This window comes from Artibeus jamaicensis, unplaced genomic scaffold (genome assembly GCF_021234435.1).
Source record: "Artibeus jamaicensis isolate MK-2021 breed Jamaican fruit bat unplaced genomic scaffold, CSHL_Jam_final contig_755, whole genome shotgun sequence".
NCBI lineage: Eukaryota > Metazoa > Chordata > Mammalia > Chiroptera > Phyllostomidae > Artibeus > Artibeus jamaicensis.
This window is the reverse complement of record NW_026521950.1, coordinates 191800-213789: the sequence shown is the minus strand read 5'-3', so window position 1 is coordinate 213789 and position 21990 is coordinate 191800. Positions and strand designations below refer to the sequence as shown.

Sequence of the window (21990 nt, the reverse complement as noted above, 5' to 3'; positions counted from 1 at the left end):
TTGGTCAGAGGAGCCAAACAGCAACTGCCCGAGGCTGACGAGCAGCGGCAGAGCCCAAGGGCACTGGACACGGGGCACTTTCGGGCAGGGGAGGACTTCTGTCCTCACTGAGATGGACACTGACTCCGCCCACAGGCTCACCCCAAACGCTGGGGTTTGGCTAACAACACGCCTGTCACCTGTACACACACACACAGGACGCCCACCAGAGCGCACCAGTCACCAGCTGCTGTGCTCCGGGGAAGCAGACCACCATCGTGGACACGCAGGACAGCACGTGACGCCAGTTCACCTCGTGTGTCTCCAAAACGGTCTGCAAGTGGCCCACCAGCTCCTCCGGACTCAGGAGCACGAAGAGCTGAAAACAAAGCTCGTGGGCTGTCGGAGCAAAACCGCTGCAGGGCAGGAGCAGGACACACCTGAGCCCCTCTCTGCAGCGGTCAGCACTGGCTGACGGCCGTGTGGAGAGCATGGGCCTCCCTCTGTGAGGACCGGAGCCGCAGCGCTCAGCCGGAGAGCTCAGACGGCCTCCTACCTGCCCCCCAGCCCCCCAACTCACCCTGCGGTACAGGCCGGTGAGCAGAGGGTGGGTCCTCGCGAAGCTCCACTCCCTCTGCATGTGAACGGCATCGGAGACTTCACCAGGAGGAAGAACAGACAAAAAACGTCAGCACTCATCACAAAGCTGTGTTCTAAAGCTGCAATGTCAAAAAGCTACCTTGTTTTAATTTGCACCTTTTCAATTAGCGAAGTTCACCATTTTCCTATTTGTTAGCCATTTCTGTTACAAAATGTCTCTTTGGTCCAAATATAAACATTCCTTTACATTTGCTATAAAAGTTCTCTAATGCATCAGCTGCACGTGAGCGCAGCTACTTTTAAGCTGTAACTGCCGGTAAGTGAGCAGTGAGGATGCGGGCGGCAGGCTGGGGTGGGTCCGGGGGATGGACACCGGCCTGAGTCCCCCCGGAGGACCTGCCAGGATGGACCGCAGCCCAGAGGCGGCTCCGGGGGCGAGGCGTGCCCCTCCATCGGTCCCGAGCGGTGCCATCAGCCTAGCACACGCATTAGCAGGAGGACGAGTGCTGAACACCAGAGCACTTCCTCAAGCCACCACACGGTTTTCGTGAGACATATGCATCTTGAAACAGAACCTTGGAATTTAAAAGCATAACTGTTTTTAAAGACCCAGGAAAAACAGATTTCATACTCAAGACATATCTACTTTGGCAACAAGAAGAATGACAGTTTTTCCCCCACACTTCTTTAATTCTAAATGTCCTTTATGAAAACACCACTTTCAAATGAAAGGCTGGATAACAATAGCGTCCTTCTTGACCTCACAGTGTCCGAGAGTGTTAACGTGGGGCCCAAGCTCCCGCCAAGGGAAGCCGCGGTGGTCCCCACCTTTCAGCACAGGCTGGTGAGTGAGGATCTGAGTCAGCGTGTGTCTGAAAAACCTCTTTGGAGAATCTGTCGAAATTATACTGCGAAGCGTGTGTCCACTGAACCCACTGAACCTGCAAACGGAGCAGAAAGGAGATGTCCAGGGTCCTAATGTCCCCACAACCTCAGATGGCTCATCAAAGCATTCCGTCCAGCAAAGCAGGCCGGGACCATCAGGTCCCGACTGCCAGCTTGGCAGCTCACGGGCAGCCCTTTCCGTCATCCTGAAACACCCTCTGCCAGACCATGGTGCCACAGAATCCTGGGAGCGTAGTTTCCACAAGAGAGAAAACCACAGGCAGGCAACAGACCAGCCAGGAAGAGGCAGGAGGTTGGAGGTCAGCAAGGGTCGGGCCTGAGGATCACGGTGGGATGGAGGCCTAAACCCAACAGAGGGCCAGGCCCCAGCAAGCCACCAATGCTGCAAAGCCTCAGTTTCCCCTTCTGTGAGATGGGGTCAGGCCTCAGGGTTACACCAAACTCGTGTGGAGTGTCTGGCACAGGGCCTGGCACACGCAGGTGCTCACACTCACAACTGTTCCGAAAGCCAACAGTGTCCTGTGACAGGAGCAGGAAGGAGGGACGGCCCTCCCTCAGAGGGAGCAGGACGTCAACGGACAGGCGAGGAGGGACGGAGAGTGACTAGGGCTGACGTGGGGCGTGTGCCAGGGTCAGCCCCGATTCCCCGTGGGGGAGATGGAGGGTCGCGGCAGGTATGTGCACTGCCAGAGCCGCACAAACGAGGGCAGGTGGGGCAGAAGGGAGAACAGGGTCCGCTGGCGGGCGTATCTGATTTCAGCACAGGTATTGGCAACTGATTTAAAGTTTTAAAAACAGACTGATGGTCATTATCTGACACCTGGGATGTGAGTTCGTGCTATCTAGGCATATTACAAAATGTGTAAAATTTAGAGACCAAAGCAGTGTTTTCACTGTTTCCACAAAGTAGGGAACCAAGTTTGGCCGGTGTGGCTCAGTTGGTTGGAGCATAGTACCGGGTCAAGGCACACACCCAGGTTGCAGGTTCTATCCCTGGTCAGGGCGTGTACAAGAAGGCAACTGATCGATGCTTCTCTCTCATGTTAATGTTTCTCCCCCCACTTCCTCTCTTTCTGAAAGAGAAAATGTCCTCAGGTGAGGATAAAAAATAAGTAATAAGAATAGTGAATGACATAGCCCCGTTGAGGACTATAAAGCATTTGAGGAGAACCAGAGCAGAATAGAGTAGGGAGATGCTAGGAGACTCTCGGGTTTCCCAGGACAGAGTCGATCCCCAGGCCCAGCCCAGAGTGTCCGCATGCAGCTCCAGAGCCAGAGAGAGACGAAGTCAGCGCGGCAGAGCCGGGGCCACTTGGGGTCTCAGCGGGGGCCCTGGCTCAGGTGCGGGCGACGGCCCACTGTGTGCTGCAGGAAGCCCCTCCAGGGCCAGGAGGGCAGGGCGGGAAGAGGGCGCCGTGACCGGCGAGAGCCTGTGCCTGGAGGAACAAGGGGCCCAGAGAGGGGCAGGCGGACCCGGGTCCCAGTGCTTCGCCGCCATCGCCCCTCCTGACGCAGACATGAGGACAGTGCCCACGTGCTCAGGAGCCCCCGTCAGTACTTGGGGGTGCTTCAAACACCTAGGACCTCTAACCCAGCGGAACCCCCCAAGGCTTCCCGGGAACATACCAGCACTGCGCGGCCTTGTGTGCTAAGGACTCCTCCTGCACGCCGTCCACCAAGGCCTCCAGCGCCACTGCCGCCGGCCGCAGGGAGCAGAGCACAGGCGTCAGCCGCCGTCCCAGCCGCCAAAAACCACCCCCGATGGAGTGCTTCCACACAAGGCAGGCGTCTCTGGTGGGAGCCCCTCACTTCCAAGGTACGGGCCTCCCGGGCCACCCAAACCCCAGATGGCACAAGGCCTTGAAGCTTCAAAGTGAATCGCTCAGTGACGCCTTTAAAACCAGTCACTGCAAGCAATATGCAGATAATCAAATGTTCCCAAGTTCACCATTAAACACAATCAGCCATTCACAGCTCTGAGGAACTGAGCCAGGAGAAAAAGGGGGGTAAGTTTATGCCAAATTACACCCACAGGAGGGGTTTTCCAGTATGAGGACTGTACAGGACCCCTGCAAACAGGTGAAACCCTGGAGACGGACAGGCAGGGAGCGGAGGACCCTCCCAGTCTGGGGCCCGGGCAGCGTACTCACGGAGCAGCATCGCCTGCAGCACAGCGGCAGCAATCTGCAGACAGACGGAGCCCCTCGCTGAGTCACGCCCGCGCACCACGCGAGCGCCACACACAAAACGAACTTTAAAGAGGGGTGCTGCTAAGAGTCCCCTGGGTCTGCGTGTTATCCCAACAAGGAAACAGAGAGAGCGAACAGCGGACTCTCGGGAAGTGTCTGTCTGACGTCCTGAGACCGCTGAGGCCCCAGCCCCACTTCGCACATGTCCTGACTGCCCGGATGCTACCCGCACAGGGGGTCCTGCTGCGGGGTCTCAGCTGTGCCCAGTAAAGAGCACCCTTCCCTTGTCTGTAAGCACAGGCCCAGAGAACACGGGGGGAGGTCACGGCCTGTCCCACTCCCCACACCTGCTGGACTAGGGAGGAAGACTGTGGAGGCATCTCATGGTCACAGCAAGGCCAGTCACCAGGCCAGGGACGGCCAAGGACAGGCATGGCAGGTGGGGGTGGGGGGCTAACCCAGCAACCCTGTGGCACTCCCCTCCGCCTCTCCTCCTACCTGGGGCATCCGTTCAGCCTCCGTATTTCTTCCAGGACCCGAGTCTTTCTGAAATCCCCTCAAAACAAACATTTGCATAAAATCTGGAAAGCACAAAAACGAAGTACTTACACACTGCATCCCAGTCATCTCGTAAGTGACAGGGGCTCCCAACCCTCCCCTGTGCGTGAAATGCACTCACTCAGCACAGCCCCAGACCCACTTCATGCCACACCCGTGGGGGCTCCTGCCTCCTCCTTCAGCAAACACACCAGCCACGGGGCCCCTTCCACAACGGGGCAGCAGGCAGACTTACCGCAGTTCCCACACAGTTCAGGCTGAATGCAAACACACTGTGACAGGCACGGCCCGAGATGACTTCGTGCGAGCTCCCCACGCCATGGCATGGGGCCTGTCCTGCTCCCCACGGTCCTCATCACAGACAGCTGGCCTCAGTGAGCTGCACCCAGGAACCACCTCCGGGAGGAACTTACCAGAGAGCATGGCCCCGGCGATGTCTGAGTGTGGACCGGACTCTGCTGTCTGCTCACACAGACGGCGCACGTTCCCGAAGAGCCATGCCGCCACTGCCTGCGCGTCCTCGTGGCTGGGGACAAGCACACAGCACACCTGGCCCCACGGTTCCACAGCCACCGGGCCACTCCCCCCCTCATTTCACTAGGAGGCTCAGGCCACGGAGGACACTCGAGCAACCACCTGAGCTTCCTGAACGGGAAGTCAGAGCTCACGTGGAAAGCCCTCCGGGATGCTGACGTGGTTTTCACTAATGTGAAAAACGACCGTGTTCAAGTTTACCGGTTGCGAGCAGCGGACTGCTGCTGGGGGCAGAACGCTCGGTTGCAACGTGATCAGACGACACAGCAGCAGCCCCAGGCCAGAGCCCGCCACCAGGGGATCGGCCACTCTCAGCTTAACCTCCCGAGGACCACAGGCGCTGAGCCCCTTTACGTGCTTGGCCATCCGCCCATCTTCTCTGGGGAACTGACTGAAATCCTTTGTCCATATTTAATTGGAATATTGAGGCCTCCCCCACTTCAAGGTTACAAAAACATCCCTCTAGGACTCCCCTGAGTGCTTTCATAAATTTTTTTTCCTTCTCTGACTCATCAGAATGTTTTTGGTATAAAGATCCAACTTAAAATCTAGACGGGGCCCACGTGTCTCATCACCAGTGGTTTCAACACAGCATTTTCAGCTGCCAGACAAGCCCCCAACAAGAGGCCATTTCTCCATCCGAGAGAGTAAACCCGCAGCCCCCAGTCTCCCGCCCCACCCGCCAGGGGAGGAGCAGCTGCTTCTGCCTGAAGAAGAGCAGGGCCCATCCAAGGTCCAAGTGCTCCTGGCACCTGCTTTCAGTGCGTCAGTCTCTCCCCTTCCACCCCACATCCACAGGCACCTGGGGCCATCAGTCCCTGAGACTTTTAGGGAGAAAGAATGAACCGGATTGGCTCCCTTCTTTCCACGCTGCTGGCTCAGCACAAGCTGGTCTCAAGTTTGCTCAGTCACCTGCCTCTTGGGACCCACCTCTGTTGTTAGTATGGCTCCCCCCACACTCTCCCACCCTCACAGGCTGTACTTCTCTTATAAAACCCCCGTTCTCAGCCTTGGTGGGACTCTACGAGGGGCGGGGGCAGAAGTCCTTACGCATTTTCTATAAACCACATTTACCTGAACATCTTTCTAGTTTTTAAAAACACACTTTCACATGATACAGCTTACAAAGGAAACATCACCGAGTGTGCACATAAGACTTCGATTACAAAAACCATTCTCTTTAAATAATAAAATACGGTTGACCCATGGACAACTTCTGACTCCCCCAAAATGCAATACAGTCACCATCCCTCAGTATCTGCAGGTGATTGACTCCAGGGCCCACCACAGTACTCAAGTCTGCATGTAAAATGACACAGAACGCCCACGGCCAGCCCTCTGCACCCGCAGATTCCCAGCTGCAGACTGAATTCTGGTTTTGAACCTCTTGGTTAAACCCACACACGCAAAACCAATGGATACAGAAGGCCAACTGCATTCACTGGTGGGGAAAAAAACCCACGTTGTTCAAAGATTGGCTGTAATGGCCTCCCCGGGCGATTTTGGCTGTGATGCATAAGTCACGCAGGACCAGGTCACAAACATGGAGTCACGTGACATAAGGAAACGTTCTACCGTCACTACCTTTCCAGCAGCTCTTGTAGGTTCACAACGTTCTGTACGTGCAGACGCCACACAGCTTCCAGCAACAGAGAATCCTGGAGAGAGTGACAGTGCTGAGTCCTTCCGGACGAATTCCCTATGGAACGTGCAGCCTGTGGTCTTCATCGCCAAGCTCTATCGAAAATCCAAGTGCAGGGCCCTGGCTGGTATAGCTCAGTGGATTGAGCACAGGCCTGCACACCAAAGGGTCACAGGTTTGGTTCCCAGTCAAAACACATGCCTGGGTTGCAGGTCAGGTCCCCAATAGGGGGTGCTCGAGAGGCAACCACACATTGATGTTTCTCTCCCTCTCTTTCTCCTTCCCTTCCCCTCTCTAAAGATAAATTTTAAAAAAAAAGAAAGAAAGAAAACCAAGTACAGTAATAGCACAGCCTGAAATGTGCCTCATCTGCCAGGGTTTTAACCCCACCAAGCCTGCAGACACACCCACAGCCAGCGGCTCCCTCCTCCTGACCAGCCGCACCACGGGTCCCGCAGGCTCCGGCGGGACCTGCCCAGTCACTGGCTTCCTGCACTTCCAGACCTTCCTCCACCACGGCCACCACAAGACTCCAAATCACAAAGGAACATGCCAGTCTCTTTTTGGGCTCCTGCAAGGCCCCTCACAGCATCCAGGACACAGTTCCCTCTTCAACACGGCACAACCCTTTGTGACCGGGGCCCCGTCTCCTGTCCTCCCCCAGCACGGACACACGGTCCCCTCGGTCACCCTGCTCCAGTGGCTGCAGCCCCGGCAGACTGCGCTCCGCCTCCACTCATGCCCCTCCCAGCCCCAGCCACATGGGCAGCCCCCACCGCTGCCGCGCCCTGTGCTGCGCGTACACACGGTGTCTTTGAGTGTTTCCTTCCTGCCCGCAGGCACCTGCTCAGCACATCCCCACTCGGGGGCTGCTGGGGTGCTTGGTGGAAAGGCTTTCTTCTCAAAGAAACATGGGGGACCCCCCCATGTTTTGGGGGTCCTGGTGGCTCCCCCCAAACAACAGGACCCTGACTGGAAGAGCCCCGGAGTCAAGAGTTGCGACCACAGGAGTCAGAGCTGCTACCTGTGCTTTCCACAGTTCTTGACAGAAGGAGAGCCGGGAGAACATGTCGTGCTCCGATAACTGCCCAGTGATCTCCAACAAGGAAGACAGTTTCTTCTGAAACGAGAAGTCTTGTGTAAAAGTGGGCAAACATCTGGAACAATGTTAAAGAAACATCCCACTTTCCCCAACAGCTTAGAAGAGCAGCATGGTCTCTGCGTCACGCCGCCTTACTCTCTGCTCCGGGTCCAGCAGCACCCCGAGAGAGGGCTCGACGTGCGCCTTGCAGATCTGCACAATGCCGGAGGCCACCGTCTGGCTGGCCAGGACTGCCACTGGAACCCCCAGCCTCAAGGCCTGGTCCCGCAAAGCAGAGCCTGAAGACAACACGAAGCACGGGAGACACACTGCAACACCGAAAACAGAAGGCCCGCGGTCTCCGACGCCACAGAATGCTGCCTGCGGAGGGGGAACTGACGTCCAGGGAAACAGGAGCTGGGTGAAGACCATCTGGGTTGGAAGCAGCTGTCAGAGCGCCTGCAGCCCACAGCTGCGCACCTACACGTGTGCTTGGTGGGACACAGGCGGGGCTGGCAGTTACATTCTGATGGGGAGCTTTATTGCCCTGGACCGAGCTCAGATGGTTAGAGCAGCATCCAGGTAAGTCAAGAGCGTGGGTTCAATCCCGGGCCAAGGCACATACAAGAGTCAACCAGTTAATGCATAAACAGATAAAACAACAAATTGATGTCTCTCAAAAAATCACCTAAATTTTTTTTAAAGTTCTACCAACTTTTTCAAAGGAGCACAATAAGTTGAGAACTACAGTAGCCTCTGTTTGTGAATTCCTGTTTTTTTTTCAATAATCACTTCGGCGTCAAAGACGAGATTGGACCACTGGGGTAGGACGCAGCGCTGGGGGGGGCGGGGAGGAGGCTGTGACTCACCGACCAGGGCTCCGAGGTTGCCGTGGTCGGACCGCAGGTCAGGCCAGGCGCTGGGGCGCAGCTTCGCGGGCAGCGGGCCTCCCACCTGGAAGTAACATAAACTGGGCAGCGTGCGGCAGCTGCACCTCCAGAAGGTGAGCGCACCCCGTTGGCTCCTCACCCGTCAGCACGGAGCTGGCGCCACCGACCCTCTGGTCCCGCAGGGACGCAGTCGGTCCGCCGCACAGGCCCGGCTCCTTACCTCCAGCAGAAGGTGGCCCAGGTTCAGGTGGCGCCTTAGAAGCTGCACCGCGGCCGCCCGGATCTGCTGTCCCCGCTCAGCACCGGGCTTCTGTCTCCTGACCCTGCCCACTGAGGGCAGGGCCGGACAAAGGGAGCGCCAGTCAGAGACCCGGCAGCGGGCCCTGGCGACACCGCCCCCTGCCCAAGCCTCACCGCGGGCCCACCGAGGGCCATGGCCGGGCGTGGAACCAAGGCCACACGCCGCAGCTACCCGCGTTCCCGGGCCGTGCGGGAGACCGCACCCCCTTCACAGGGCTGCCTTTCCCAACACGACGTCTGACACTCCACGACCAGGGGAGGAGCCGGAGTTCGGGGTGCAGGGTCAGGAGGAGGGTCGGGGTCGGATCCGAGCGGGCTCAAAGCAGCCAGCGCGGGGGAAGACCCTGGCCTCCCCTGCTCGGCAGGCTCCGGTGGGAAGGGGCCCGCAAAGGGGCCCAGTCCCGGCCCTCGCGCCCACGTACCCAGCAGCTCGGCCCACGTCCTCCTGCGGCCCCGGGGCCCGGGGTCTTTAGCGCTGTCCCGCATGCTGGAACCAGACATGGCGTGAACACTGGACTCTCCCGCGGCTCCCAGCGTCCGGCCCGCGCTGCTGTCCCATTGGCTCGCAGCCAGCGCTGCCTTTCCATTGGCTGGAGGCCCGCGCTGCCTTTCCATTGGCTGGAGGCCCGCGCTGCCTTTCCATTGGCTGGCCGCTGCCCGACCACACCCCCGCCGGGGCAAGACCTAGTACAGCGGCCATCTTGGTGGTGGCGGGCAGGAGGGAAACGACCCCCACTTGGGCGGGGTGGAGCTGGGATTGGAGTTGGTGTTTAGCGGGGCAGATTCAAAACGGCATCCACCTACAGGAAAACTGCGGCACGCAGCACGCATTATTCCTGCCAACAATGACGCGTGGCTGGTCATGAAGAAGCAACCGGCCAAACCCAAATCCAGAAAGACGCCAAAAACCGTGGACAACGTCCTTCAGACCGTAAGTGTAAACGGGGAAATCAGCCCGCGGGCGCTACCCGGTACAACCTGCGAGGACAGACCTGGTCTGTGTCCCCTCCTCCCAACACGGTAGCTCGGGAAGCGGCCAGTGACACCAAGGAACTAAATGCTTAATGTCACTGGACTTTACGTTTTGGTGACCACAGGATTCCGGCTCCCCAATGATACAGCACAGCGCCAGCCTCCAGCCGCAAACACAGGACTCAGAACTGCCCGGTGAGAGGCCCTCTCCCGGCGGGGGGCCGGGCTGAAGGCTTCAGTGCATAGTGTCTTTCCGGTTTACGTGTGCGGAGGTGAAGCTCACCCATGTTTCTGGTTGTGTAGTATTCCACTCTACAAATACAGTTTGCATTTAATATTTTCATATGCTTATGTTTTATTTTCTGGACATTGTATTATGGTTTTACATCTCAAAAAGCTTAAGCTGGGGAGAGACTGCCTGTACCGGTCTAGCCAATTCTTAGCCACCGCAAAGGGCTGGGGAGCGTGCATGTGATACGCCAACCAAGGGGTCCGGAGCCACATCTGCTCCATTTGGGCCCCAAACCCAGGAGGCGACAGTGCTCTGCCTCAGTCACCGCTGGGTCTGGTGCCAGACATCTTGGAAGTAGCTGGTCCTGGCAGTTGCCCCCACCCAGCCTTGCCTTTCCCATGGAAACCCCCAACAAAGGCAGTGACCTTAGCCTTCCCCTCGTTCCTGTCTTCCATCTTCCGGCCACCCTGGCGCTGCCCCCTGAGGCCCTAAGACTCATGAAACTTTGCTCCCCTGAGCCTCTCCTGTATCTCCTCTCGTGATCATCAAAGTATTCAAGTCATTTTCTTAAAAGGCGAAGTGAGGCAGCTCAGGGTTAGAGCTGAGGCCACCAAGCCAAGTTTACACCCCGCCTGGGGCCGTGGGGCTTCACCGACCAACCAACCTCTGGGCAAGGGGAGCAGACTGCCTGGCTCCCCAGGCCCTGGGGCTGAGGATAAACTGTAGGAAGCCCGTGAATAAGGACACAGTCTTTCTCATCACCGCAAACAGAAAGAGCTCTTTAGGTTTGCTTGGACAGGTTGTTCCTTGTACCACTTTTACACATGTGTGAGAAGACAAGCCGGTGGACACCGTGTGGAAGGCATCCCGAGTCCCCTGGCCCTTCCAAGGGGTGAATTAGAAGCACAACCCAGTTTCCTAAGTAGGAGAAGCGCCTGTTCTTCCCACCTACATGAGTCTGTCTCCTGTGCTTCCTTAACTTTCACACAGGACACCACGTCTAACCCTTCCGGGGGTCAAATATGTGGAGGTTTGACCCCATAACAAGCAGTGCTGACACCAGCTGGGTGTCCCGCAGTTCAGGTCAATTCTGCCACCATCTTTGCGGAGACAGATCCCCCAAGATGGCCTCCACTTCAGGCACCAATGCTAAGTTGTAGGCCCCCAGATTATCTGCAACCTCTGCCAGATTTGACAACAAATTGGGGAGTCTCTAACCCCCTCCTCGGGTTCACTTAATTTGCTAGAGCAGCACACAGAATTCAAGGAAACATTTACCAGTTTTTTAAAGGATATGCTGAAGGGTACAGGCTGAGGTCTAGGAGGGTCCCGAGTGCTGGGGTCTTTGTCTCCACAGAGCTGGGATGGATGTGTTTCCCGATCTGGGAACTCCCCGCAGCCCCGTAAGTTTGGGATTTTATAGAGGCTTCTTCACGTGGGCACGATCCATCGCAAACTCCTCTCCCAGCCCCCCATGCCTGCTCTGTTCTGGAGGGTGGGGGTGAGGCAGAGACCAACGTGTATCTCCACTATGGCACGGCGGGTTGGAAGAGTCAGCTCACCTTCCCACTCAGTCCCATCAGCCAGGTCTTCCCCCTGCCCCTGCCGAATCTGCTTCTCATCTCTTCCTGACCCTTCTGCCCCGCACAGCGGGGATGGCCCTTATTTCATGACACTCTGTACGTGGAAATGGGCAAGAATCAGGAAAGAACAGGAAGGATTTTTCCTTGGCATTGTCTGAGGTGCCAGGAAAGACTGGGGATAAGGGTGAGTCCCTCACAGACTCCGATTCCCATGCCCTCCCCTTGGAAAGTGACTAAAGGTCTTTTATATCTGGAAAATCCATAAAAGCCGGTACCTCGGGATGCTCTTCAAAGCCCTGGGGGCAGGAGAGGCCATTCGGCAGCTCCACATGCACCCCCGCCCCCTGTGGCTCTGAGCACTAAGGGGTCTTCCCTCCCCGAGGTTCGTCCTGTGCCTGGTACCTGTGCCCCTTCTCTGCCCCTCTGGACTGTCCACCCACCCCCAGGCCGTGCTGACTGCTCAGGCCGCATTCAGCACAACCACGCTTTTGTTTGTGACTGAGAAACACAGGGCCAGGGGTGGGGTGTGGACACCAAGTCAGACCCCCGAAGTCCGCATGAGGATCCTCTCAGCGCCTCCCACTCCACGGTGACTAGGAAACCACAGCGAACAGGCAGGCAGCAGTGCTCAGGCAGCCCCAAGAGTCCCGTTCGGGGTCCTGGCCATCAGCTCTGCCCGCCCCCCCCCCCTCTGGCTCGCAGTGGGCCGTGCCTCTGTGAGAGCTCAGACCTCGCCCTGAGCTGCCTGTGTTCGGCACCTTTCAGGTTATTTGAGGGGGGAGACTATTAAGTTTTAGAGAACAGAGTTTCCACTGGGCCGTGAGTCACTCCGTGAAAAGCTTTTCTCTCTTCACTTCCTCAAGCTGCCGACTAGGACTGAGCCCTGATTACTTTAATTATTTTAATTAGCAATCAAATCAGACTTGCGTTCTCCCAAAGCTTGCCAAATTCCAAAGTGTAGACACAAATCTCCCTTAACCAAGTGAAGTTATAAAATAGCTTCATAAAACCCGCCAGCACTCGTCCAGCTTGGAGGGATGCCGTGCTCAGAGCTGGAGGCGTGCGCAGACCTGAGGGCCACACGCCGGCCACCTGGCTCTGTCCGGCCGGGCTCGGGTGCAGGCTGGGGACCACACCCGCCTCAGCGGGGCAGGCAGGGCCCATGCATGGCGCCAGTGCGCACGTTCGGTTTGCTGTGAGAACACCAATGTTCCGCATTTCTACACTTCGAGGTTGTGCTGTAGGAAGAGGCAGCCAAAGGATCTTGGTGCTGTGGTGAGACCTTCTCCTCAGGAAGTGAGGCCATTAGAGTCAGAGGGTAGAATGGCTGAGACCCTCTCCTGCAAGCACCCAGACTACTCAGGAGAAAAACAAGGCACAGAAAACCTTCCAGCCTCAGTTTCTCCAGTTGTAAAACCAGCCTGACAGATGCCGGCAAGTTTCCCGGGGACTTGTGCGTGAAAGTCCAGAGCGCTTGGTCCACAGCCAAGAGTGACCTTTAGGGTTTCATCTGGAGCCCAGGGCCAGCTGAGAGCCGCTGAGGTGACGCAATAGTGAGGGGACACCCTCTTCCGTCTAAAGGCTCTCCTTCCCCAAGGGCAACGTCTGGACAGCCGGCCACCTGGTAGCAGCCAACACCCGTGCTGCCAGGCCCCTTCCCAGAAGGGGGCCTCTACGGAATCGGAGGTGGAGGGCGTGGGACGCAGCGGGCAGGAGCAGGGACTCTGTGCTGCCGTCCTTGTGTAGTGGCCGCCACAAATCTCAATTAGACAAAGCCAGGAAGCCACAGCACAAAGCTCAGCATGTGTGGGTGCGTGCACACACGCGCACAGTTCACTTAACCCCACTGTCCTCTGCTCTTCCCAGCAAAGTCACCCATCAGTGGCAGTGGTAAATGGAGAAGCAGGGACGTGAAAGTGCTGATGCCCCTGTCCCCTGCTGCGCAGACAGGTGCTGGGGGGCTGCCTGCGGGAGGGGGTTGGCGAGCTTGGGAGTGGCTTGAAGGGCCCCCCAGTAAAGCTGAGCCAAATCAGGGGTGAGGCAGGAGAGGAGAGTCGTCCTTCTCACTCCCTTTCTTTCTGTGTCCTGTCACAGCCACTGCCTTGAGAGGGACAAGGAGGCCCAGCCGGACTTTGAGCTCTTGGAGAAAGCAGAGTCGGTCGCCTGCCTCTGGTGGGACCACAGCCGCAGGCAGCCAAGGAACTATTTCGCACTTCAAAGACAATTTAGTCAGAAAGACCCAAAATAAAGAAGGGAGCTGATTCAGCAACAGAAAACATTCAGAATACCAAAGACTGTCCTGGTAGCTCAGTTGGTTAGAGCATCATTCAGATATGGCAAGGTCGTGGGTTCAATCCTGGGTCAGGGCACAGACAGGCATCAACCAGTGATGCAAAAATAACATCAGAACAACAAATCGATGTTTCTGTCTCTCTTGGTCCAAAAAAGTTTTTAAAAAATCAATAGAGAAATAGATTAAAATAAAAACATTGAATACTGCCTCAGGCCTGTGTGAGGAGAGAGCCTGGCTTGGTTATCAAAAGTGCCCCCCTCACCGTGACGAATCCAGGAGGTAGGGTCCTTCCAAGCACAAAAACTGCCCCCAGCACCGTCACACGACCACCTGGACTCACTTCGGCACAGAAGGGAGGTGTGAGACCTTTGTTTCAAACATGGGAAGGACCTTCTCCCCCATTACCAAAGTAGAAACACATGCTGAATGACGACTACAATGAAAGGTACAGAAAAGCACTGATTTGCCCAAGATCACACCCAGAAACAGCTTCCACTGATATTTTACTGTGCCTATTTTCAGGCTTTCTCCTTGGCAATTTTTTAAACTGCCGCATCACAATCATGTTTTCCGTCTACAATGATTCACGGCATCTCTGGCCATGGAGCAGTCCCACTCTCCCGAAGCCTTGTTAACTGCCTCTCCGAGCTGCCCCCGCCGTGGAACCAGCCTGTTGCTGAGTGTGAGTCATCCCCTCTCACTCCCCTTGGGAAGCCAGACTCCTTTAAAATGTGCCAACTTTGAGACTGCAGACTTGTCTTTATTGCCTTAGGATGAGTTACAAGTCATGGAATCGCTGGATCAAGACCACACACACATTAATATTTGCTCTTTAAATTTTTAAGACTTTATTTATTTAAGAGAGAGGGGAAGGGAGGGAGAAAGAGAGGAAGAAAAACACTGGTGTGTGGTTGCCTCTCGTGTGCCCCTGAATGGAGACCTGGTCTACAACCCAGGCGTGTGCCCTGACTGCTAATTGAACCAGCAATCTTTCAGTTTGCAGGCCTGCACTCAGTCCACAGAGCCACGCCAGCCAGGGCCTCTCTCTAATTTTTTGGCCACACCATACCTTTACTAGTGAGCAAACAGACATGCAGATTGAGAAGTGCTGTGTCCCAGCCCTGTTTTCACGGCCAAGGTAGTTGGTCCGAGGGGTCGCAGACCCCCTCATGAAACCCTGATTCCAGAGTATTAAAACACGTGTTGGAGGACTTAAGGGTCGAGTTCTGATGAAAGTAATGATGGTGTTGCTCCATCAGGGAAACGCTTTATAACTGGCCGTCCTGTCTTTCCCTTTGCACTGAGTGCAGTGTTACTGCTACAGGTCAGTGTGCGGCCTTGGCTCCCATCCACGTGCAGCAGCTTTGCCTCGCCCACTGCAGGGCTGAGTGGTGGCCGAGGAGAGGCGTGTCTGCGTGACTTCGCCTGCAAACAGGGGCTCTGCAGGTGAAATCCGGTGTGGATCTGGAGTCTTGAGAGGCGATCACCCTGGATGATCCAGGTGGGCCCTAATCCAATGGCGAGAGTCATCAGAGGCAAAAAGAAGATGACACAGGGGAGAGAAGGGTGGTGACACAGGGGAGAGAAGCCCAGGACGCCGGAGCCCCAAGCCTGGAAGGGGCAGGAGCTTCCCTCCCTACTGGACCCTCTGCAGGGAGCGCAGTCCTACCTCACGTGCGCCGTCTGAAACTCCATTTCAGACTTGGTCTCCAGAATTATAAGAAAATTAATTTCCGTTGTTTTAGGCCACTAAATAGTGTCATTTGAGGTGATGGATTCTCTGAGAGAGGCCAAGAGCATGGGGTCACCACTGTCCAGGCCCTGGGGACCCACCAGTGAGAAAGCTGCCAAAGTCCCTGCTGGTGGCGGCAGGGCTCACTGCCTAGTGGGAGGAGATGGACAATGAGTTATAAATAGTGTGGTTAGTGCACTGAGAAAAACATAGAAGGTCTGACTACTAAGATGGGGGGCAGGGGGACAGGCGCGCATCCACGTGGACCTTGTCACATTGTGAAGCCCTCGGCTCCGGTGCCCAGGGAGCCGGCCCCTGGTGGGTGCATGCCCGCATTATGCAGCTTGTTGGGATGAGACCCCAGGAGGCAGGGTCAGGGCATGGAGGCCAGTCAGATGGATTCTGGCGATTAGCAGGTAAAAGATGGGGGGCGGGAAGCTTAGCCCAGAGGGGTGTCGTGCGGGTGCAGAGACGTAGCCAGGCAGTCTGTTTCTATGTTGAAGGTTGACCTGCCAGGTGAGAGAGAGTCCGAGGTTTCCGAACGTGAGCCAGTGGAAGGGCGGTGTCAGTACTGAGGGGGACGCCGGGAGGGCGCTGCAGAGACAGAAGCCGGGGAAGACGGGGGCCAGAATCTGAACGAGTCAAATTCCAGATGGAGCTGCCGGGGAGCAGCTGGTTCCAGGAGCCACCCCACATGCTCACACACTCAACCCCCCTAGAGCTCGCTGTCACGGTCCAGCGCCACAGTCCCTACTGTGCTGCTCCCAAGAAAGAGGAAGCAGGGTGCCCAGCAACTGGAATCACCAAACATGTCACTGTGATGTGCCCAGGGGAGCCTGCGGTGGGCGAGACCTTTTGGGGAACAGGTCAGAGCTCAGAGAACAGGTGCAGGCAGGACGCGCTCTGCACGCGAGACACAAAAACACAGCTCGTCTGGGACCCCTCTGGCCCACACATGTTTCGCATGCAATCAAAAATTATGAGAGAAAGAAAAAAATTAAACTGCTCTTTTAAAAAACATTTTTATTTAACTTTGATGTTTAGAGAGAGAGAAGAACATCGATTTATTGTTCCACTTATTCACGCCTTCATTGGTTGGTTCTTGTATGTGCCCTGAGTGGGGATCAAACCCCCAAATCCACGACCTTGCTGTATCGGGACAGTGCTCCAAAAAACTGAGTTACCCGGCCAGGGCCAAATCAACCCACTCTTAAAAGACAAAGCAAGTAACAGGACCAGCCCCAGGTGAGCCCCCGATGTTGGAACAACCACGATTAATACGCTGACGTCCCCGGCAGGAAAGGTCCCCAACAGACAGAGGAGGACCATGAGACACAAGAGTATGGAGGCAGAGATGAAGAAAGCCTTTGTCAAAGGCTGAGCAAAACAGGAATTACTCAAACTGGGAAACAAAGAGGAAGTTTTTGAAAAAGCATCGAAGAGCGCTGGGATTGCATGGATGGGCACAGTCGTGTGCAGGGCTGTGGGACAGTGTTTATTGGTGAAACAGACCCAGACAGTCTGTTTCTTAGAATCCACACGGGCCACCTGTAGAAGCCAACATCCACGCTTCCCTTACAGGGCCCGGGGTGCCTGGGACAGCAGCCACTGAGCCAACAAGACCCTGTCCTCTGGGGCTGCGTCGACGTGGCCACCGGCAGGACACAGAGGCTGCACACACTCACACAGCTCCCCACCAGCTGAGGAGTGAGGAGCAGAGCACGGGACGGGGTGGACGGTGTGCCCGCTCTGCGAGACAAGGGGACGTGTGAGTTTGTAGTCAGTGGGCCACATGGCAGGGACTGTCTGGGGCCAGTGTGTGCACCTCAAACGTCGTCGTATCAGCCAACATGGATTGGTCATTATTTCTACAGTTTTACAGAGGTGTCAGCTGTGCTGGGAACTGGCTTCACTGCAGGCTGGGGGGGAGGTGGGGACTGGGAGGGGTGCTTATAGCTGGTGGGTGAGTAACGTGCCTGGGAAGTGCCCCGCCCTGCTCTCCCTGCTGAAAACTGGAAAAACACAAGACTTCGTAAATGACCTCCAACGTCTCTGGTGGAAAGCAAACCGGGTCCTCTGGCGTTCCCTACACTTAACTACAGGTTGAGCAGCTAACTCCCCAAAGCCCCACTCTTCTGGGCCGGCCTCACACAGGACAGCCCCGCATCTGTGGTGGTCATCCTGGCCTGGCCCTGGGACCTCAGAGTCCAGTGCTGGGGTCTGGAAGCCCCACCCCGCCTCGCCCTCCCCACCAGCCTAGAAGCCAGCAGTGAGCCTCCCAGGGCCCTTCCCTGGGAGCTGTTCTGGGCTCCCATTCAGCCCTCAGGCACAGCCTGGCTCTCTGAGCTCCCTTGGGATTCACAGCCGTTATCGTTCTCCCAAAATAAACCTAAAGCACAAAACCCCGGCCTCTCACATTTCAGCCCTTTCTCCGGACCCCTGAGCCCAGCCTGGCCGCAAGGAGCCAGACAAAGAGAGCATTCAGGGGCCTCTGCGTCCTGGCACCAGGAGCCTGCCTGCTCACCGCACGGGTCCCCTGGGGGAAGCCGACCTGTTTTTCCCTCTGAAGTGGAATCGGTGAGGGGACCAGAGCCTGGCACTGCCGTCTCCATAGCCGAGCGGTCTGCTGCAGCCAGTGGAATCCATGGCCTCTCATCTCGAACTGTCTTTGACCTTGCACCCAACCTTGCTCCTGTATGTGACTACTGTGACCTCTGTCTCAGCGAACATGGTGTCCTCCCTGAGGCCCCTCTGGCCCTGGAGCCCTGCACCCGCCCACCCCACCCCTGGAATTATGCAAGCGCTGTCCATGGGGCTCCTGGGGACCCAGCTAGAACTTATCCTCTCGGCCTCCAGGAGCCTAGAATCAGGGTCCTCTACCTCCCATGTCTGCAAAGAGGCTCAGACGTCTGGGCCCCAGAGCCTCTTCACCCCTGGCCAAGGGCAGCCAGGAACTGCTTGCCGCTCCCATTGCATTGCCAAGGTGAAGAGCGGTCACAGCTCCCTCCAAACCCCACAGAGAACGGGAAAGACAACCAGTGGGGTCCCCTCCACATCAGCACCTACTGGGAACCTCACCCGCCTGTAGGGAAGGTGCTCCACGCGCTGTTTTCCCCTAAGAACAGGGTAGGGGAGGGTGCCAGTTGGCCTGTCCAACCGGCCTGAGACATCCACGGCCGGGGCTCAGCAAGTGCCTGGGTGTAGACGGCCTGCAGCGCGAGACGGACACCTGGGAGCCGACGTGCCAGCTCGATGAAGTGATTCCTGCCCTCCAAGCACTAAACGCTCCTATTCCGTCTCCAGGCACGGCCCTAACAGTGAGGCGTGACACCGCCCCTGGAACTTCCTCCTGTGCTGGGAGGCCAGTCAGTATAAAGAACATGTTTCTGAGGAGCAGGTGCAAGTAGAAATGACCTTGGTCCACGCTTTCCAACCTGAGTTAATGATTGACCTCAATCGATTCTGCCAGGCCTCTTGTAACGGCCGGAAGGACACTGTTTATTCCCAAAACCCGAGTGGCAAGTTCAAATTATAGAGGAACGAGCATATCTCTGATTCCAATCACACTCCTCGGACAAATCGCAAAATGTTACCCTACGGCCTCTTTGGGCATGGATGAATGCCCCCCCAACCAGGTGCCTGTGCTGTGCCCCCATCAGAAGCTTCCCTTTCTGTGCAGCCCAGAGGATGACTGTTCACCCATGTGGGCACCTCACGGCAGAGCCCTCAGCCTGATGAATAAAACTGTGGGCACTGCTTTGGGCCCAGCCGTGGGAAGGAAATAGTTGTCCGGACTTGACTGGTGACTAACGGGTGGAACTTATCACTGTCCCCAATGCTCCCACCAACCAGCCTGGACCCTGGTGCCCCTGGTTGTCAGAGGTAGCCCAAATGGTGTCTTCTCCAGTGGCATCCAGGCTACAAAGTTGGAGTCCCTTTCTCTGCCACCACCACGCCCTGGAGGCCTCGTTGGACTTACTTCTCACCTTCCAGGGCCATTTCTAGGTCTCATGCAGCACTTTTTTCTGGGGGAGATGTGTGGTAAGTGACCTGGGAGGGAAAAACACGTTTCTAGGGGCATATGGAGAGGTAACTGGTGCTTCTGCTTCCTCGCTTTGGTCACAGCCAGAGGGGCAAACCTTCAGACACCAAGAGATAAGTAAAACCTAGTTTTTAAAACCTAAATGATCGGCTCTGGCTGGTGTTGCTCAGTGGGTTGAGCACGGGCTTCAAGCTGAAGGGATGCAGGTTCGATTCCCCGTTGGGGCACATGCCTGGGTTGTGAGCCAGGTCCCCAGTGGGGGCCACGTGAGAGGCAACCACACACTGATGTTTCCCTCCCTCTCCTTTCTCCCTCCCTGCCCCTCTCTAAAAATAAATAAATAAAATATTTAAAAATATATTTTAAAAAACTTAAATGATCAATGCCAGATCATAACTGGCATTGCACCCTTACACAGGTGACCGCCAAGGCCACTGGGTCAGCAGGTGTGGGTTGTCACAAGGCCCTTAACAAGACACCTGCTCATCAAATGAGATCCTAAAGGCGTGTGGTCACAGAGGGGGGCTTGAGGCCCTTTGAAGGCAGGAAAGCTACTTCTCTTTTTGTTCGTGTTTGTTTTGGTACCAAAACCCGGGTCTGAAGGGAAGGTGTCTCTTGCTCTCACCCAGCTTCCAATCAGGACGACTGCCGCTTCCCTGTCCAGCCACTGCCCTGGGGCAGGGGTGGCCTGGCCTTGGCCAGGAGCGTCGCCCCCTCCACCAAAGGCGCTGCAGATGGAAGTCCTCACTCCCATGGAGTCTGACCATTATGTGGGCTCATCGGGAGCGAGTGCATGGTATCGGGGGAGGACAGTGTCCCACCAGTCACACGCCTGGCTCTGTGGTGAGAGTCCGGGGGCACTTTCCCTAAACCACTGCCGCTCTAAGGCAGACCTGGACGAGTCTTCGTCTGTCTGCCAACAACTGTGTGTGTGTGTGTGTGTGTAAGAGATTAGGCAGGAGAGTCACCTGAGTCCCAGCTGCTCTGTGCCATTTACTCAGCACACGTCCCACGCACGCCATTGCCAAAGTGCCAACACTGTTGTTTCCACTGAATAAGCCTGGAGAGCTGAAAGTTTCCCAGCTACCAAACACAGAGCCTCTGAACAGCCCGTCTTTGTCAAACTCCTTTTTGTTTGAAGACTAAACACCCAGAGGACCCCAGGTGATAGCCTGCCCCACGTCTCCTTGGAATGAGGGGAAATCACTGCATGGCTCAGAGTCTCGGGGACTTCAGAACCCCGGGCTCACCCCAGCCGGGGAGAGCCTCCAGGAACCTGCATGTCCTGTGCTGCGAGGGGGTCCAGGCTGGGGCCTGACTGGCATTTTTTTCACCCCTTGCGCTTGGCTGTTAACTCTGACCACCTGACCCTGTGGCTGAAGGGGTCTCGGGTTAGCCCAGATAACGTCGCTGGGGTGCCAGGGTGCCATCCTCCCGCGGGACCAGGGAGCTGGCAGGGGATGAAGGCACAACCTCCGCCCACGGGTGCGCTGAGACGCCGTTCACTTTTCCGGAGACAATGGAGCATTTAACGCAGGCCCTTGTCCTGCTGAAAAGGGTCATTCACTCAGTGCTTTGTGCTGTGAGGTCTCCCTCGCTCCCACCGCCCGACAGTAACCGCCAGAGGCCGCTGCGGGCATCTTGAGTGTGTGTGTGTGTGTGTGTGTGTGTGTGTGTGTGTGTACGCGCGCACTCGCGGGGGTGGGGGTCACAGTCCCCCTGGCTGCCTCTCGCATTCCCGCGCCCAGCGTGCGGGGCCCCCGCCATCGCTGCACCGTGGTCTGGGTTAGGAGCCGGCCTCTGGACCTGCGGAAGGGCCGGGCGTGGGCGCCCACCGCCTGGCTTTCCCGGGATCTCCGGGACGGACAGACCGGCGTCGGGGCACGGGCCTCCCCTCGGCCCGGCCTTGCGCCCCGCACCCTCGGCCTCCCCGGCTTCCAGCCCCTGCTGCGGCTCCAGCAACCCCCGGCCTGGCGCCCCTCCCAGGCTGGGAGCTCCCTCCCCGCGCTCACCTGCGCCGCGCGCTGGGGGCGGGGCCGCTGAGGATGACAAAGCAGCGGCCGGAGGCGCGGGACCCGCCCCCCGCGCTCGGCGGGTGCGTCGGCTGCCCCGGCGCGGCTGTTATGGAAACCGGCTGGGCGCGCAGCGGGCGATGATGGGGCGGCCATGGCCGGGGCCGGCGGCTGCAGCGCGGGCGCGGCGGCCGGGGAGCGGGCGGCGGGCGGCGGGCAGCCGGAGCCGTGGGAGCTGTCCCTGGACGAGGTGCTGAAGGCGTACGAGCAGCCCATCAACGAGGAGCAGGCGTGGGCCGTGTGCTTCCAGTGCTGCCGCGGGCTGCGGGGCGCGCCGGGCGGCCGGCGGCGCATCCGGGACACGGCGGACATCCTCCTGCGCAGGGACGGCTCGGTCGGCGCGCGGCTGGAGCCCGGCGCAGCGGGTGAGGCCGGCGGGGGTGTG

At 57.3% G+C, this 21990-nt stretch overlaps 2 protein-coding genes across 5 annotated transcripts in view; one reads left to right on the top strand and one right to left on the bottom strand.

The window, feature by feature from the left end:
- Window positions 1-9274, bottom strand: part of FANCA (FA complementation group A) — a 35477-nt gene extending 26203 nt beyond the window's left edge. The window contains exons 1-13 of the mRNA XM_037142792.2: window positions 9102-9274; window positions 8600-8709; window positions 8359-8443; window positions 7646-7788; window positions 7433-7528; window positions 6351-6424; window positions 4646-4758; window positions 4173-4255; window positions 3636-3669; window positions 3112-3178; window positions 1408-1520; window positions 560-636; window positions 217-358 (exon numbers count right to left, since the gene is read on the bottom strand). Of these exons, the coding sequence (XP_036998687.2) occupies window positions 217-358; window positions 560-636; window positions 1408-1520; window positions 3112-3178; window positions 3636-3669; window positions 4173-4255; window positions 4646-4758; window positions 6351-6424; window positions 7433-7528; window positions 7646-7788; window positions 8359-8443; window positions 8600-8709; window positions 9102-9180 (1216 nt within the window). The 5' untranslated portion in view covers window positions 9181-9274. The remainder of the gene's footprint in view (window positions 1-216; window positions 359-559; window positions 637-1407; window positions 1521-3111; window positions 3179-3635; window positions 3670-4172; window positions 4256-4645; window positions 4759-6350; window positions 6425-7432; window positions 7529-7645; window positions 7789-8358; window positions 8444-8599; window positions 8710-9101) is intronic.
- A 127-nt stretch (window positions 9275-9401) lies between these two features.
- The window catches only part of SPIRE2 (spire type actin nucleation factor 2), a 36467-nt gene continuing 23878 nt past the window's right edge, over window positions 9402-21990 (top strand). For 3 of the 4 annotated variants that reach the window (XM_037142673.2, XM_037142687.2, XM_037142680.2), the window contains exon 1: window positions 21300-21970. In XM_037142673.2, the coding sequence (XP_036998568.2) occupies window positions 21700-21970 (271 nt within the window). In that variant the 5' untranslated portion in view covers window positions 21300-21699. Of the gene's footprint in view, window positions 9611-21299; window positions 21971-21990 lie in introns of those variants that run through there. The other variant, XM_053672231.1, reaches the window with a different exon arrangement.